At 37.8% G+C, this 16,867-nt stretch overlaps 1 protein-coding gene across 2 annotated transcripts; it reads right to left on the reverse strand.

Moving 5' to 3' along the window:
- Positions 1-5,122: 5,122 nt before the first annotated feature.
- Positions 5,123-16,865, reverse strand: LIAS (lipoic acid synthetase). 2 transcript variants are annotated; one of them, XM_043438268.1, is made up of 11 exons: positions 16,682-16,865; positions 15,393-15,565; positions 14,392-14,485; positions 13,712-13,792; positions 11,843-11,999; positions 11,702-11,759; positions 10,243-10,371; positions 8,343-8,488; positions 7,622-7,692; positions 7,148-7,259; positions 5,123-5,451 (listed from the first exon to the last, which is right to left on the reverse strand). In XM_043438268.1, exons 1-11 carry the CDS (start codon positions 16,724-16,726, stop codon positions 5,399-5,401), a joined length of 1,119 nt encoding a protein of 372 aa, XP_043294203.1. In that variant the 5' UTR covers positions 16,727-16,865; the 3' UTR covers positions 5,123-5,398. The 2 variants fall into 2 exon arrangements, with proteins under 2 accessions (XP_043294203.1, XP_043294204.1); XM_043438269.1 differs by lacking the exons at positions 11,702-11,759; positions 11,843-11,999; positions 14,392-14,485 and having other exon boundaries at positions 16,682-16,839.
- Positions 16,866-16,867: the final 2 nt, after the last annotated feature.

Consider the following 16,867-nt stretch of genomic DNA (forward strand, 5'->3'; position numbering starts at 1 on the left):
GCACTGGTTTTAAGTTGCAGGATGCTTCAATGCCTAGGATTGATAACTAATGTGTAAAACATGGTTACTGATTAGAAGGTGGGAGAACTGGTAAGTGGAGGAAAAGACAAAAGAGCCATGTAACCTGGCTGTAATGGGGAAGAAGCCCCAGCGATTTGGTAGGTTAACTGACAGCAATTGGAAGCCTTTATGTGAAAGGTTTCAAGAAGGTGGTTACCATTGTTTTCCCTATTAAGACAATTAAAGACCTTGTGTTTTTTAAAATTGATACAATGTTTCTATTTTTAGGGGAGCTCCCTGGTGGCCCATGTTTAAGATTCTGGGCTTTCACTGCAGTGGCCCTGGTTCAATCCCTGGTTGGGGATGAGAGACCCCACAAGCCGCTTGGTTGGCAAAGAAAAGATTTATTAGCTAGTACTTCTCAGATTATTCAGCTCAGTTCAGTTCAGTCGCTCGGTCGTGTCCGACTCTTTGTGACCCCATGAATCGCAGCACGCCAGGCCTCCCTGTCCATCACCAGCTCCTGGAGTTTACTCAAACTCATGCCCATCGAGTCGGTGATACCATCCAGCCATCTCATCCTCTGTCGTCCCCTTCTCCTCCTGCCCCCAATCCCTCCCAGCATCAGGGTCTTTTCCAATAAGTCAACTCTTCGCATGAGGTGGCCAAAGTACTTCAGCTTCAGCATCAGTCCCTGCAATGAACACCCAGGACTGATCTCCTTCAGGATGGACTGGTTGGATCTCCTTGCAGTCCAAGGGACTCTCAAAAGTCTTCTCCAACATCACAGTTCAAAAGCATCAATTTTTCAGTGCTCAGCTTTCTTCACAGTCCAACTCTCACATCCATACATGACCACTGGAAAAACCATAGCCTTGACCAGAAGGACCTTTGTTGGCAAAGTAATGTCTCTGCTTTTTAATATGCTATCTAGGTTGGTCATAACTTTCCTTCCAAGGAGTAAGTGTCTTTTAATTTCATGGCTGCCATCACCATCTGCAGTGATTTTGGAGCCCCCCAAAATAAAGTCTGACACTGTTTCCACTGTCTCCCCATCTATTTCCCATGAGGTGATGGGACCAGATGCCATGATCTTAGTTTTCTAAATGTGCCGGGGTCCAGCCTCGGCAGGATCCAGGGGGTACCCTCGGGATGAATGGCATCGGCGAGAGAAGGAGAGAAGACACGTGAGACCAGCCTTGATAGGGCCAAGTCTGCGAGGGAGAGAGAGAGAGAGAGAGTGACCAGACGGGGGATGCAGCAGGGTCTGGCAGAGTCTGGCAATGCTTTATTTTTTACCGTAGCTTTTATACCCTAAGTTAGTACATTTCTAAGGGGAAGATAGTTTAACATTACATCAGCTTGTCCTTCACGAAACCAGGGTGTTGTCTGCATACTTCTTTGTTTATGAGGGTCTTGTACATTATCCTCTGGCCTTGGGGCCTATTAACATTTTATGCAAGTCAGGTGAATGTAAACCTATTTTCCATTTCTATGGTGACCTTAACCGAAAGGTAGCAGTCTCATAGGGCAACAGTACAGAGTAGAAGTATAACCTTGTTAACATAAAAACTAATTCTTCTGCAGAAGTTGTCAGTTGTGTTTATCTAAGTTTACCCCACACTGACTCTGCGACTTTGGTGAGGCACCCTCTGCCTAGCACTCCTGGCTGACAATTAACAACCATCTCATTAGGGGTAAGCTCTTATTTTTCTAGATCTTTAACTATACTAACAATGGTTTCCATAACACAACCTTAGCACATTAAGAGCAAAAACACAGCAAGCAAGCATCAAGCCAATAACCACCTTTAGAATAATTTTTCTTGTGTTTTCTAATAGGGCTTCCTCACTCCCCGAAGGGCTCTATGTCCATTAGGGCCTTTATATGATCAGGTTCTTTATGCTGTTTTATGATTAGGGTATTATGAGCAGTCATGCATATTAACACCAAGGGCATAAATGCATTTGCCAAACAAACTAAAATACCAGCAAAGGAGTTTAAATTAAAACACTCCTTTCACCCTGGATAATCTCATAAAATACCACCACCTGGGAAACTTATTGATTAACGTTCTAAATTGATTCTTATTTGGAAAGAGATCGGGGAAGGCCTTCTGCCTGTGTCACAGAAATTAGGGAGTAATCTATTGAAGCAGGCATCAGAAAGACAGGTATCATCTTTAAGTTGAGGGCTGGGGGCAGCTTTTCGGAATCCCTGAAAACCTGATCCGCCTTGCCTGTCAGGTTTTCTCCTGATGACCTTGTCATGGGTAGGGTCTCGTGTGTTGGCTCCCGGCATGAATGTTAAGCTTTAAGCCAACTTTTTCACTCTCCTCTTTCACTTGCATCAAGAGGCTCTTTAGTTCTTCCTCACTTTCTGCCATAAGGGTGGTGTCGTCTGCATATCTGAGGTTATTGATATTTCTCCTGGCAGTCTTGATTCCAGCTTGTGCTTCTTCCAGCCCAGCATTTGAGATTATTAACTAGTACTTAGAATTGAAAATAATACATGGACATGATTTTTAAAAATTCAAATCAATACAAAAGGATATATAAAAATCTCAGGACTTCCCTAATGGTCCAGTGGTTAAGAATCCACCTGCCAATGCAGGGGACCATGGGTTAGGTCCCTAGTCAGGGACCTAAGATCCTGCAAGCTGTGAGGTATGACAAAAATAAATTAATGCATTCAGCTTCAAGTAAGAGAAACTCCTGTTCAAACTAGTTTCATTAATAATTATATCTGACCAGACAGGAATTAGGTTTGGGGGTTGGCTGATTTAGTCATTGGAAATGGGGCAGAGACCTCTGTATCAGTTGACTTTGTGATTAAAAACTATGTGCCATCTGTCATTTTCACTTTTTCAAAGAATATCATTTTTGCTACAAAAAGAAAAGGATCAGACATTGAAATGGGCACATACCAAATTTTACACATTGGAGACTACTGATGCATTAACTTGTACCACCCAGTCAGAAATTTCGTATAGGCTGCCCGCCATGTCTGTGCATTTAAATGTGCTTGTTTTTAATGCATCATTGTTTAGCAAGGTCAAAGCTCTGTCCTGGCCTTTTAAAATTCAGGCCTGCCCATTCTTGTGCAGTTGTACAAAGGACTATACCTACATCTCTACAGTACATGCTCACCACACTCAAATGTCTAGGAAGATCTAGATTTGGTCACATATTCTACTCATGATACAATGGTCAATTATGCAATAATGAGTGGAGGAATAACAATTTCAAAAGATCGAACATTTCTTGCTAATCACCTTTCAGCTTTTTGGATTTTATTTAACTGGAGAGTATCCTGAGATTGCAAGATGTTTTAAATTTTTAAAATAATGTATTATTATTTAGCTGTACCAAACAGGATTTTTCTCAAGATTATGTAACCAAAATAAAACAAAAGGAGTAAATGAACTATTGAGATCTGACAAAGACTGCAATCGTCACCCATGACTCCCGATTTCACATCTGTATCAAAATAGCATTTTACCATTCACTATTTTTATGAGCAGTTTTTACAAATTAAAACTTTAACATCAGTTCAGTTTAGTTCAGTTGCTCAGTCGTGTCCGACTCTTTTTGCGACCCCATGGGCTGCAGCACGCCAGGCCTCCCTGTCCATCACCAACTGCTGAGTTTACTCGAACTCTTGTCCATTGAATTGGTGATGCCATCCAACCATCTCATCCTCTGTCGTCCCCTTCTCCTCCTGCTTTCAATCTTTCCCAGGATCACAGTCTTTTCAAATGAGTCAGCTCTTCGCATCAGGTGGCCAAAGTACTGGAGTTTCAGCTTCAACATCAGTCCTTCCAACGAACACTCAGGACTGATCTCCTTTAGGATGGACTGGTTGGATCTCCTTGCAGTCCAAGGGACTCTCAAAGAGTCTTCTCCAACACCACAGTTCAAAAGCATCAATTCTTTGGCGTCCAACTTTCTTTATAGTCCAACTCGCACATCCATACATGACTACTAGAAAAATCATAGCCTTGACTAGATGGACCTTTGTTGGTAATGTCTCTGCTTTTTAATATGCTGTCTAGGTTGTTCATAACTTTTCTTCCAAGGAGCAAGCATCTTTTAATTTCATGGCTGCAGTCACCATCTGCAGTGATTTTGGAGCCCCCCCAAAACTTTTACATTTATGCTAATAAAATGCCATTTTAATTATTTTACATTGGGATACCAAAAATTTCACTTGACAAAATAACACTTGACAAAATAATGTTTCATTACCACTTGCCTACCCTGGGCAATTGTAACAGCAGATTATGTTACAAAATCAGAGTCTGAAAATTAATTCATATTTTCCTGTGAGATAATATATTTTAAGGAGGGTAGTTGCCACAGATGTTAAGATGGGAAGTTGATGGGGCTAATTTTACACAGTGAAACTCATTAGGATCTATAAGGAGGGTGACGGGAGGAGAAAAGGACAACTCACTCCAGTCCTCTTGCCTGGAAAATCCCATGGACAGGGGAGCCTGGTGGGCTACAGTCCATGGGGTCCCCAAGAACCGGACACAACTGAGCACACACAGCATAAGGAAAGTGAGTCAAAACATATATGGCTCCCCTGAGTTAAATTAAAATGTAATTTTCAAAGTTATACACATTATAAAAAAATTAGTTCACGTATTTAAAACTTCAAAACAGAACTGGCTATCCAAATCACATATTTTACCATATTGCCATCTAAATATGTCCCTTGTGAGATGTGGTAGAAAAACAGGATTCAGAGTCAAAGGATGAATTTGAGTTCTATATACTTAGGAAAGAAATTCCTCATTCAGGTCATTACTATGATAAAACACAATCACCTCACCAGAGTTAATGTCTTATTCTTAGGTTATATTTCCCCATCTTGGACAACATCACAGTCTTGGCTTCATAGAAGTCCTAAACAAGTAATCAATGTAGAACTATGTTGTAGGTCTAAAATAGTTGTTATCTATATGAAGGGTCAACACTGAAATTCTTTAGCCTTTCTAAATTATTCCAATGATGTTTTTGCTAAACATAAACAGACATAATCTCAAGTCTATACTGTTTCATCACAGAATGTCATTTTCCAGAAATGAAAGGTGACAATGATATATAGAGGCTCAAAAGACTTTCTAAAAGTTTTTAATGTATTATTTAATGATAAACTCTTACAAAGACGTTTTATGATTACATCACAACAAGCAATTGTTTACTGGGACAAAGAAGACATGCTAAAAGACGAATGAATTATTATAATTAAATATGCATAGCTTATTGACATTTTCCTTAAAACAAAAAAATTAGGATGTATCCACTGAATTCTAGGCATTCTACCATCACTTCTGTTAATAACTGGAGTGAAACTTCCAAAATTATCATGATCTTGAATGTCTCGTTAGATGTTACAGGGCTTTTGTTTTTCTTTTAGCCACTAGATTTTTCAGGAAAAATTCACCTATTTAGGAAAAATTAAAATATATTAATATCAATTTAAGGTATAGATTTCAGAATAATTACACTTCCATGTTTCCCTTTAAAGTAGACTTCTGTATTTATTGGTGTTTCCTTCTTCTCAAATCTCAACGGCAATAATTTTCTAACCCTACAGATCCCCCACATCTTTGGCTCTTTCCCCAACCATAATGATCATTATCCTTAAAAGACTTTTTCTATCACTACAATTCCTACCATTTTTCTTTCGAGTAACCCAACATACTATAAAGGGTGACCCTATCGTATCTAAGGTGCATCTGTTCTCCTTTATGTGCAGTATCTATTCCTCATCACTGATAAAGTACTGCTGTTGGCTGGCACCGTTATTTCAGAGAGCAATTCGGCTACATTATCAGCCTAGATTCGACGTTTATATAACAGAGACCTTGCTGCAGTTGAGCAACTTCATTTGATGGAATCCCTTTAGCTTATTCCCCTCTAGGGAAGCAAGAGCTCTTCACTTGTAATGGGCTTGCATTTTCTCCACACTCTAAGAGGTGCCTGTGCACTAAATTAGCTACTTAGAGGGGGGCACTTTCACTTTTCAGGTCTTAAGGTTCCCCTTCGTTTCTGGCTGTTACACACGGCTCAGTGCTCAACGCCAGAGCTCAGTACTCCAGGCCCAACATCACGAGGAGCCTGACGAACTTCTCTGTCATCTTAATGTTGTTGCTTAGTCACTCAGTTGTGTCTGACTCCTTTGTGACCCCATGAACTGGAGCCCACCAGACTCCTCTGTCCATAGGACTTCCTAGGCAAGAATACTGGAGGGGGCTGTCATTTCCTTCTCCAGGGGATCTTCTGAGTAGAATGCAATGACTGTGATGTGTACACAATCACCAAGAATCCCAAGGCTCATAACCTAGCCAAGTAATGGAGAGAATAATCCCTGCTGTCCCATGCTTTATCTAAATCTGGTAAGAGTAGAACCATATGATCAGATCCTAATCCATCATCTGAATCTAAGGCTTTGTTTCTTTTACTGGTAATTTTAAAGGAATTAAAAGGTTTATAATTCACTTACTTGTAAAAATGAGAAATTTGCCTTACCAAAAAACAAAACAAAAAACAAAAACTCCTTTCAAATGATATTCTACTTTAACCACCCACCCTGGAAGCTGCTGCTGGTCCTATCCTTTATATATATTTTTAGCTTGTCAACAGCACTGCTTGAATAAGGATAAATCATTTACAATTATTGATTTCCAAAGTTCCCACAGTCTGTCAATCAGCGTCTGATTAAATTCTTGGGTTTTATAACCAAGATAAGCTGTTGCTAGTTCATTAAAAAAGTCTTCAATTTCTTTACAGAACACACTGAATATTACTAACACCTAAATATTAATTTTTACAATCAGAATTTATGCCTAATTTAAACATATCTAGGATTTAGACTTCAATGTATAACAATCATTAAAAAGATCATTAATAGTATAACACAATTTGGATATATCCAAAAAATAACTAGCTGTTTATTCTTGTAGTGGCCATTACCACATGACTTTCTCTCTTGAAAAAGGCTTTTATTTTCATAAGTCAGCTCAAGCTATTTATCAAAATAAGAGCTGAAATTACAAAGGTAAAAAGTTGTACTGCAGCTAGTAAAATTACACTAAAATTATGAACTAAACAGAAGCATGCCCTCCCATCTAACTTACCTGCTTTGTATGAAGAACGCACCAGGGGGCCACTTGCAGTATAATGAAATCCAAGTTCATTTCCTACTTTTTCCCAGTATTTGAACTTTTCAGGAGTAACGTATTCTTCAACCTAGATTTAAAGAATTAATTCTAGATTCTAGAATTTTCCTAAATCACTTTAGTTCTATATGTAAATCTGCTTGTTGGCTACTTGGTCAGAACACAATGGTAGTGAATTACAGTGAAGGGGAAACATCAATTTTGTATTACACTAGCTATTCCAAAAGAGGAAGGATCAGTCATGCCTTATATATATAGATTCCTAAGGATAAGACTGTGTTACTTATCTTGTGTCTTCTGCTCAGTACTGTGTCTGGCACACGGTTACTACTCAAGAAAAGTTTTCTGAATGAATGAATAAATGTCTGAATTTTACCTATAGAAAATAAAGATTGAATTTAAGAAATATTTGGGAACTTATGGTAGTTGTACCTTAAGATGGCGCTTTGTTGGCTGCATATATTGTCCTAAAGTCAAACAGTCCACATCTGCCTCACGAAGTGCTATAGGAGAAAAAGCACATGTTACATGTGCAGATTTTTTTACAGTGCTATTTGTATGCATTGCTGTGAAGGGTAGCTTTTAATTATTATTTGAATTTGTTACTCTTTGAATCAACAGATAGCTGCAAGTTGGCCAAGGACCTTCAGGTAAAATAAAAGCTTTTATATTTTAAAATTTAAGAAGCTCAAGAATTGCAAAGTAAACGGATTTAATAGACTAAAATAGTCGAAAGCACACCATGCTATGTAACAATGCTGTAAGTAAGCACTTTCTCAAAGGCCTGGATTCATCTTAGTCATCTCTGAGCTGTCAGTGGTTGACAGAGCTGCTGGCACCTGGTTGGCACTCAAAAATTGTCTTGACTGGACAAGAAAAGCAGACAAAATCATGTTTTTAGTTGATGAAAGGTAAGGAATAAAACGGGATGCAAATTCCATATTCTAAGCCTCCTGTACATCATTCCATAAAGTTTTAAGAAAACACACTTCCTCCCCTTTCTGTGCTGCTGTTTATAACCATATCCTGAATCTTTGTTCTCACTGGCGCTTTCACCGAGACTATGGAGAAAGCATACCAGGTCTTCCAAAGTGGGATTCCTGCTATCACTCAAGCTAAATGGAAAACAGTTTTCATTTTTCAATTTCTTTACCTTTCATCGTGGCGTATACTTGCTCGTCATTCTCACCTAAACCCAACATAATAGATGTTTTAGAAATAACATCAGGTCGAACCTCCTTGGCATGTTTTAGTACGCGTAGAGACTGGTCAAAATTGGCCCGGGGATCACGAACTTTCCTTGAAAACAGCAGAGCTGTTGTCAGCAAGAATAACCACAAGCTCAACTAAGTACATAATCATGCAAGCAACCTGAAAGACCAGGAAAGTACACTCTGGACATCACGTTGCATCATATGGTTCAATGGTAGCGTTTGTGCACAAATGTCAAACTGTTACTTTGGGAAAGAAAATAAGGCTTCACTAGGCCCCCCGTTCTGTTGACTTTTCAGGCCTTTCAAGCCTGGGGCAGAGAAAATGAGAACAGAAGTAATGAATGAAGTAATTCAGTTTATGAATTACTCATTGAGAAACCAGGATTCTGAAGCCGGAGAATGAGTGATTATAAGGGTGACTGAGAGAAAGGGGGAAAACATGGAAGAAAATTTCGATACTGAACAAAGAAAAAACTGTTTAACCTGAACCATGTCAGAGGATTCAAACTTTCATTTCATTTCATTTCTTTTCTAAAGACTACGCTGCCCTCTGCTGGTAAGTATACAGCACTGACATTTCTTAGGTTTAAAAAAAAAAAGCACGATTCTGGAATTTTCACTGGAAAGGATCATGTTTTTAAATGAAAACAGAGAAACTGGCACCACTGGTGGTGGGATCACACGATATGACAAGGTTGGAACAGGTTGTGCGCTTGACCTCAACAGGGGACAAACCACTGAGTTTTAAATTGATAAAGGCCCAAAGGACACAGTTGCTGACGTTAAATTGCATTCATTTGAACTCTGCTGCTGCTGCTAAGTCGCTTCAGCCGTGTCCGACTCTGTGCGACCCCATAGACGGCAGCCCACCAGGCTCCCCCGTCCCCGGGATTCTCCAGGCAAGAACACTGGAGTGGGTCGTTTGAACTCTAATGTACCTTTATTCTGTGTAATTGATCTGCTGCTATGTTGCTATTGTTAATCAGAGACCAGTTCACAAAGGAGGAGAGGGAACAAATTTATGAATTTAAAAGTAACCACAATACTGATAATAAGGAAAATACTTTTTGAAAGTATTTCTCCACTGAATTTAAATTATGCTCCCTAATACATTTATGATTTAGTGGAAATGCTGGTTATTGTCTATCATACTTCTTTCCATGACACAGAATAATGTGTAGAAGCTAATAAAATCACTACCAAATGCTTTACTAAAATAATGAAAATGAAAGTATAATCTTGCCTGAACATTTCTATTTTTCTGAAACATGAATAGTTATTGACACAGAATAACAATCTGTAATTATTTCTAACTACTAAAATTACTAGGAAGAGTAAGAAAGCACAGTACCTACTTTTTAAGAGATTTAAAATACATCTGAATGATACCATTTTTTCCTTCAGCATCATTTACTGCATATATTATTGTCAAATGCATTGTTATGTCTTTTTTTAGAACTACAATCAGTTGCTCTTTTGTAATATTTTTCTTTTTGAAAATTGTTCTTTGGGGAAAAAACCCAGCTCATCACCACTTGCAATACTTTACCCAAAAAAGATGCTAGTTATGTTTGTATGCGTACATATGTAAGTATACAGACACTGAGATGCAAGTAATTGATATTACCAAGTGGAAATATTATGGATGATGTTTATACTCTTTTTGTTGGCTATATTTTCTAATTTTTCTGTACTAGACATATATATATTTTTTAAAAAACACAGTTTTGTTTAAAAAAGAAGAGTTCACTTTATAAAATTACAACGTTCTCCCCTGAAAAAAAGCATAGCAGATTTGACCCTCCAAATTTCCCAACATTACTCAATACATGAAATCACCTCTGTAATTCTGGAACTGTTTCTACATTATGTGCATATACATCTAATCCTGACAGGGCAACTTTTTCTATCGCTTTAAGATCTCCTCGGAAATCAGGGGTGAGACATTCCACAAGAATTTTTGGATTCCTATAGCGAAAAAGAGATAGGTATCACACTGAGGAAAAGAACTGACAAAACTTGCTCAAAATAGAAATCATCAGTATGCATTCAGTATCAGTTTCAACACAGTAAGCTTCAGAATCTTGCCAAGAACAGCACGAACACACAAACGCTTATGTATGAACTGTTAAATGAAAACAGTAACAACCTGGAACATCAGACCATATGTACACTGCGATTAAAACACATCTGCTTGCAAATAATGATCAGAATAAATTTGGGGATTACATACACTTTTAAACTTTATTAAAAGTTGTTTGAAGAAATTAAAATATAAAGTATTAAATATAAAATAACTTACATTTTTAAGAAAGTAAATTGGGATACCTCTTATGTGAATATAAAGTGATTGCCTAAATTTTGATTTCTTTTAAAATTCATGAATAAAAAAAAACATTCATGAATAGTGCCCTCCTCCCTTCCTCTAGGTAAAATAGTTCACAAGTGCTCTGGGCTTTAAAAGCTGTCTTCTTAAAAAAAAAAAAAACAAAAAAAACCTGTCTTCTGAGTTGCTGAGTCATGAGCTTTGCTTAAATGAAATACAAGCTAAATATTAATCTATTTATACTATGCATTCAAGCATTAAAGTATGAACTAGGTAAGAGAGCTGTTCCCTTTGACAAGCAGTAGAAATGAGTGAGAAACTAATAAGCTTTTTCACAAACCAAACTGCAACTTTTTTTGGGGGAGCTGTTTTATGAGGGAACAGATGTAGAAAGCACCACATCACGCCCTCTCAGGGATTCAAGAGATGTTGAAAGAACACATCTATAACTCACTGTTTAATCACAAGGAGAGACCCACTGGTAGTTTGTGAAATCAATTTTATGGGTGGAAAAACCAAACTTTTTTTAAATGAACTATTAAAAAAAAAGAAAATATTGGGGGAAACACGGCGAAAACATTTACTGAGTGTGCTAGGTGTCAGACTAGTTCTGAGCTGTAGGAAATAAGCATAAACTCCTTTTGAAAGGGTTTTAAAATTTACATATTAATAAAATGTGAGTTATGGGTAAAATCCCCAGGGCATGTCAACATAAATAAAATTTATATCAAGATTACATATTTTAACAATGTGGGCGTTTATCTCATCCTAACTTCTCCTAGATGATGATTTATTCAATTCAGTCCTGGGAAGACTTTAATTTCCAGCAGATTATAAAACGGGTTTATAATCCCCTGCAAAAGGTTAGTAACCATTGCTTTAAGTTAACCTTAAAAAAACCTTAAATAAACTGAATATAATATGGGTCAACAAAAGTCCCTAAATTACACAAGCAAATGCAAAAATAAGTACCTTTCTTTTAAGTAAGATACAGTGTTTGCAAAGTGCTCAGCTCCTCCATCAGGCAAATCTGGAATCAAGAGAATCCATTGCTTAAGATGACGTCACAGTTTAATAAGTCAATTTAAGAAGAGGTAATGATGACGCACTAACCATCTCGATCCACAGACGTCAGGACAACATAATCCAGACCCCACTCTGCAATTGCCTTTGCAGTATTGTAGGGCTCACTGGCATCCAGGGGAGGTGGATTTCTTGCCGTCTTAACAGAACAAAATCTACAACCTCTTGTACATGTGTCTCCCATCAACTAGAATAGAGATGTTACAGTTTAAATCAAATAAACAGATGACTTTGAAGAATATAATTGAAAGGGAATAAAACCGCAAGGAATGAACAAATCTTGACCGTTTATATGAAATTTGAAACATTCAAAGCTAAATAATATAGTTAAGGAATACAAACATATATGGTAAAACAAGAAAGAAAAGGAAACAATAAACTCAGAATAAGTTCCCTTAATGGGAAAAAGAAAGGGGATGGGCTCTAGAAGGGATGAAAGACTAATGTTCTGTTCTCAAACTGGAGGTATCAGGGTATCTGTGTATTGGTAGTCTTTATAACTTACACATAGGTTATAAAAATTCTTTTATATCTATTTAATTTTAACAAAAATGATGTTAAAAGAAACAAAATACTCAATTAACCTATCAATATGCAGATCTCTGTGGAAGTTAAACAGAAGGCATAGCTCTCTCTTGTTAAACAGATGAAAGAGAAAAACACATAAAAAGTTGGTAACGGGATTCCCTGCTGTTTCCCCAGGACCCTGCTTCTGCTGCCACGGGTCACTACCAGGCTCTACCCCTGGCCAAGCACAGCCACCGCGGATGTTTCGGAGCCACTGGAGTTTCAAAGCCCTATGCTAGGGGCTTTGATTTGAGGCAGAAAGCAATTCTTCCCCTTTATGTTTAACTCGCTCAGAAGGAACTCACTGCAATGGTAATTAGGCCCACCATCTCACAGAATGTTACTGAAACAATGAAACCTCCCAGGAGTCACTATGCACCAACAGTGATCACGGAGAGCAGGCAAGGGGTAAAACCAGAGGTTTCCATCAGGGAGTATTCAGAATAACTCCTTCCTTCAAGCATTGATGTTGTGTCACTTAGAAAAGCTCTCTCGCAGGCTCTGTATTATTCTAGAAGGAGCTCTATCTCACACGAATCTCCAGTTTCTCATGTAAATAGTCTCTTGCTGGCATAACTCATTTATCAGACATTCCCCAGACAAGTATGAACTTTAAGTTAGAAATAATTTAGATTTAACCCAATATTTTAATCTCTTTGTATGAATAAATACGGTAGACTGCATTGTGAATTCCATTTCTTACTCCATCATATTAAGATCGTACATTTTACCCATTGCCATGTAACTTGCAGGGCCAGCCTTCTGGGGGAGGAACTTAGTCCTCTAGTCCCATTGATGGCTGGCGTGGCCATGTGACTTATTTTGGCCAATACAATGACAGCAGGTGTGACCAAGCATAAGCCTCAAATGTGCATGGATGCTTGGCTTGCCCTCTTGTGTTCCTTCCATCCTCTGTGATAAGAATATCCTTGGCGAGCAGCTGGTCCAAGAATAAAGCTCTGCAGAGGAGGCCTGAGCCCAACCTACTTCCTGGAGTCCAGTTTAGCACACTCAAGATCAGATGACCACGGGCTAACTGAAAGGCCCATGAGAGGGAAATATAAATCAATAGAAGAGGTAGTTCAAGGTAGCACATAATTAATTATTATATTCTATCAGGTAGATGGAAGAATCAATAACAGACTTATTCAGAGAAAGGTGAGATCATAACAAGTTAGATTATTGTCAAGTTTTTCCCCCCCACAAACTCATATGTAACAAAAAATATCATCATATTTTTTTGAGACTCAAAATGCACATTTGTAGGAAAAAGACATAAAACATTTCCTTTCAGTTTCTAGACTAAAACTCTGGAACCTGAGGGCACCTTACCATGATCGTGGCTGTGGCGGTAGCATACTCTCCACCTCCCCAACACTCTCCAATATTGGGACATCGTGCTTCCTCACACACCTACGAGTAAAAGGGGACTGAATACAATCAGGCTGAAAATATTTATCAATTGAGCAAATTAGTCATCAGGCATTTTATACTCTCCATTCTTTTTACAGTATGTTAGGAAATTCACTATTTGGAAATGCTGTTAAACTGCCAAACTACATAGATATTAGGATTCCATTTTTAAATTAAAAACTATGAATATATATGTTTCATATGTACAAATAAAAGTCCGCAAGGGTATATGTTGAACAGTTAAAGTGGTATAACAAACACTTGAGATTTCATATAGTATGTTTCACACTTAATATATCCTTTCCAACAAGCATGTACTTAATTTGTAATACAAAACAAACAAAAACTCTCATTCCCTAAATGGCAGAAAAAATTTTTTTGGTTTGTACTATTAAATAAGTGGCTAAGAAATACAATTACTTTTTGCTTCTTTTGCAGGGAAAATAACTTTTAAATATATTTCCATTACTGAGAGTAATGTGAAAACATCTTTATTTACTTTCCTTGCTATTTTCAATATGTATTTTATTAATTTTCAAGTTATATATGCATAGAAAAATTATGTCTCAGGTAAAGAGGGATACTTAAAGAAAACTTACTGTGTGAAGATTTAAATTCCGCAAAGTGTTTTTCAGTTTATTGTAATTTTTCCCCATAGGAATCTCTGTCTTTAGCCATGGAGGTAGTCTTAACCTGCGGAAAGCCAAAATAACTATATGTTAACAAATATGTTCCCAAATAAGCACACAGCTTTGAAGTTACTTTGCTCTATTATGATGACCAATTGAGAATTTTCCCTCTGTAATCCAGGAATGATTCTTTTAATTTCTGCCATAGAAGATAACAGAATCAAACTTAGATTTGCTCAAACCACCTTAGAAAACACTCGTAACTGTGTCTGTAAGGGCACTTGGCTCACGTCTTTGTTTTGCAAAGGCACAAGGGTAATACCATCTTTTAAAAAAAAAAAAAAAAGGAGCTTCTGAAACATCTCATTTCTTAATGAATAATACTGACAAAAAGTTCTGTATTTGTTCAGATTAAAAAGAGACCCCATAAGTGAACTTTCGATTTTGATAGGTGTTAAATGGAAAAGAATCTAAAATTTGGAGTAAAGACTACATATCCTCAGGTTTCCCTTGACTTCCACCCACTTGTAGTCTAGAAGTTGCTGGGTAAAGTATCTCCCAAAACAATTTGTGCTCTGCACTAAATTCTCTTACCATTCTTTTAAACTAAGGCGTGCTATCCGTGCTAGGAGAAACAACAAGTTAGATCACGAGCACCCAGTAACAATGAAAACCTTATTGAAGTGTAACAGACTAATATCTAGGTGATAATCTTTGCTCTCTGAAGACACTTGTTGCTGGATAGAAAAGGGAGATGGTGGTGTAGGATGGCTAAGTCCTAGCAAGGCTGTCAGAGGACAGACAGAAAAGAAAATTTCACCTATTTGCCTATTCTATGTTTGTTATCTTTCTAATGATTTTTAGCTAAATTTAACAAGCTGATTAAAAATGTATTCCAAGGCTTGGTTATATCTGAAAATGATGCACTATGAAGAAATGGCATGTTAAAATTACTCCAAATTTTCAATTACCTTTCTCCTTTCTGGCGTTTTAAATTTCCTTTATATTCATCCCAAGTACTCTTGTCAGCCAGATCACCAGATATAAATTCTTGAAGGTCTGGTCCACTCTGTAAAAATTCCTTTTTTTCATCTGGCAAGGAACTTACTTCTCTAACAGGGCTGCATAAATATCTTCCAAATACCTAAACAAAGGGTTCATTATGACATTTATTTAGCTTGCCATTTAGTCACTAAGTCGTGTCTGACTCTTTTGCAACCCTATGGACTATAGACCACCAGGCTCCTCTGTCCATGGGATTTCCCAGGCAAAAATTTATTTAGTAGAGTTAGTAATAACTTGGTTTTAACCTATTTACATAGCTAAAAGGAAAAGTAAGCCAGAGAACTGATTCAGAAATGACGTTAAACTATTTACAAGCTCTGTGTTGAAGCTTGGAATCTAAGGTTAAGGAGGACCCAAAGAAGAATAGGAATTAACTATTTCTGTCTACATTTAAAATAGATTTGGAAACTTCTGGAACTGGCTAACAAAACATGCCACACTTTACCCGTATCAGGACTAAAAAGTCTGTCTTTCAAGTATAAACTGCAATAACAGGAGAAGATGCTACAGCTTTGAATTTTCTATTCCTGACGAGTCAAGGACGTTTAAATAAAATCTGAAGTAAATTATCTCTGCCTTGGGCTTTGGATAAACACATGTGTTAAAACTTAAGAGGTTTAAGGTTTAACCCAGCTGATTTCAGAGAACTTGAAGTAGGAAAACCAAACTTACTATTCCAATTTTCTACCGTTACATTCTGTGTTTGATCAAGGAAGTCACTCAATATGTATTTGTTGACCAAAAGAAGCCATCAGCTTCTGGATCTGAACACATACATGGACAAGACAGCCAAAACACTATAAAATTCAAAGAGTACCAAAAAAAAAAAAAGTGTGCCTATTAAGATGCTGCCCGATTGCTACTGTTCTTGCCCAAGTCTCCTGCTCAATTTTACAGCACAGATTTTGGGTTCTAATTGTCCAAACTGGTGTCTAGTACAAATCACTGATATGCAAAAAAAACAAACAAACCAAGACAGCTCTTAGCGTCAGCCAGAGACACCTACAAACAAGTCACTACCAGAGACTTAACTTCGTGGGGGTGTCTAAAGAATCAGACGAGATACCACAGGAAAAATGTTTAGAATAAAACCTGGCTAGAAGTAAACATTCAGTAAATGCTGGCATTATTGGGCGCTCTAAAGGGATGGGAGCCCTCTACCCCACGCCCGCACCCTGCTTCCCCAGCTGCTCACCCGGGGGCCCACGGTGCGGACCGCGCCCCCGCAGCGTAGAGACATCTCTCTCTTTTTTTCCTAGCAAGGACGAATAATCAGTAATTCCAGGGAAAAGAGAAAAGGACAAACCGTCGCCAGACTTATGACAAGCTGAACCACCCTGACCCGGTGGAACTCGCGCAGCTCCGCGATTGGCTGCTTTAG

Source organism: Cervus canadensis, chromosome 19 (assembly GCF_019320065.1).
Source record: "Cervus canadensis isolate Bull #8, Minnesota chromosome 19, ASM1932006v1, whole genome shotgun sequence".
Classification (NCBI taxonomy): domain Eukaryota; kingdom Metazoa; phylum Chordata; class Mammalia; order Artiodactyla; family Cervidae; genus Cervus; species Cervus canadensis.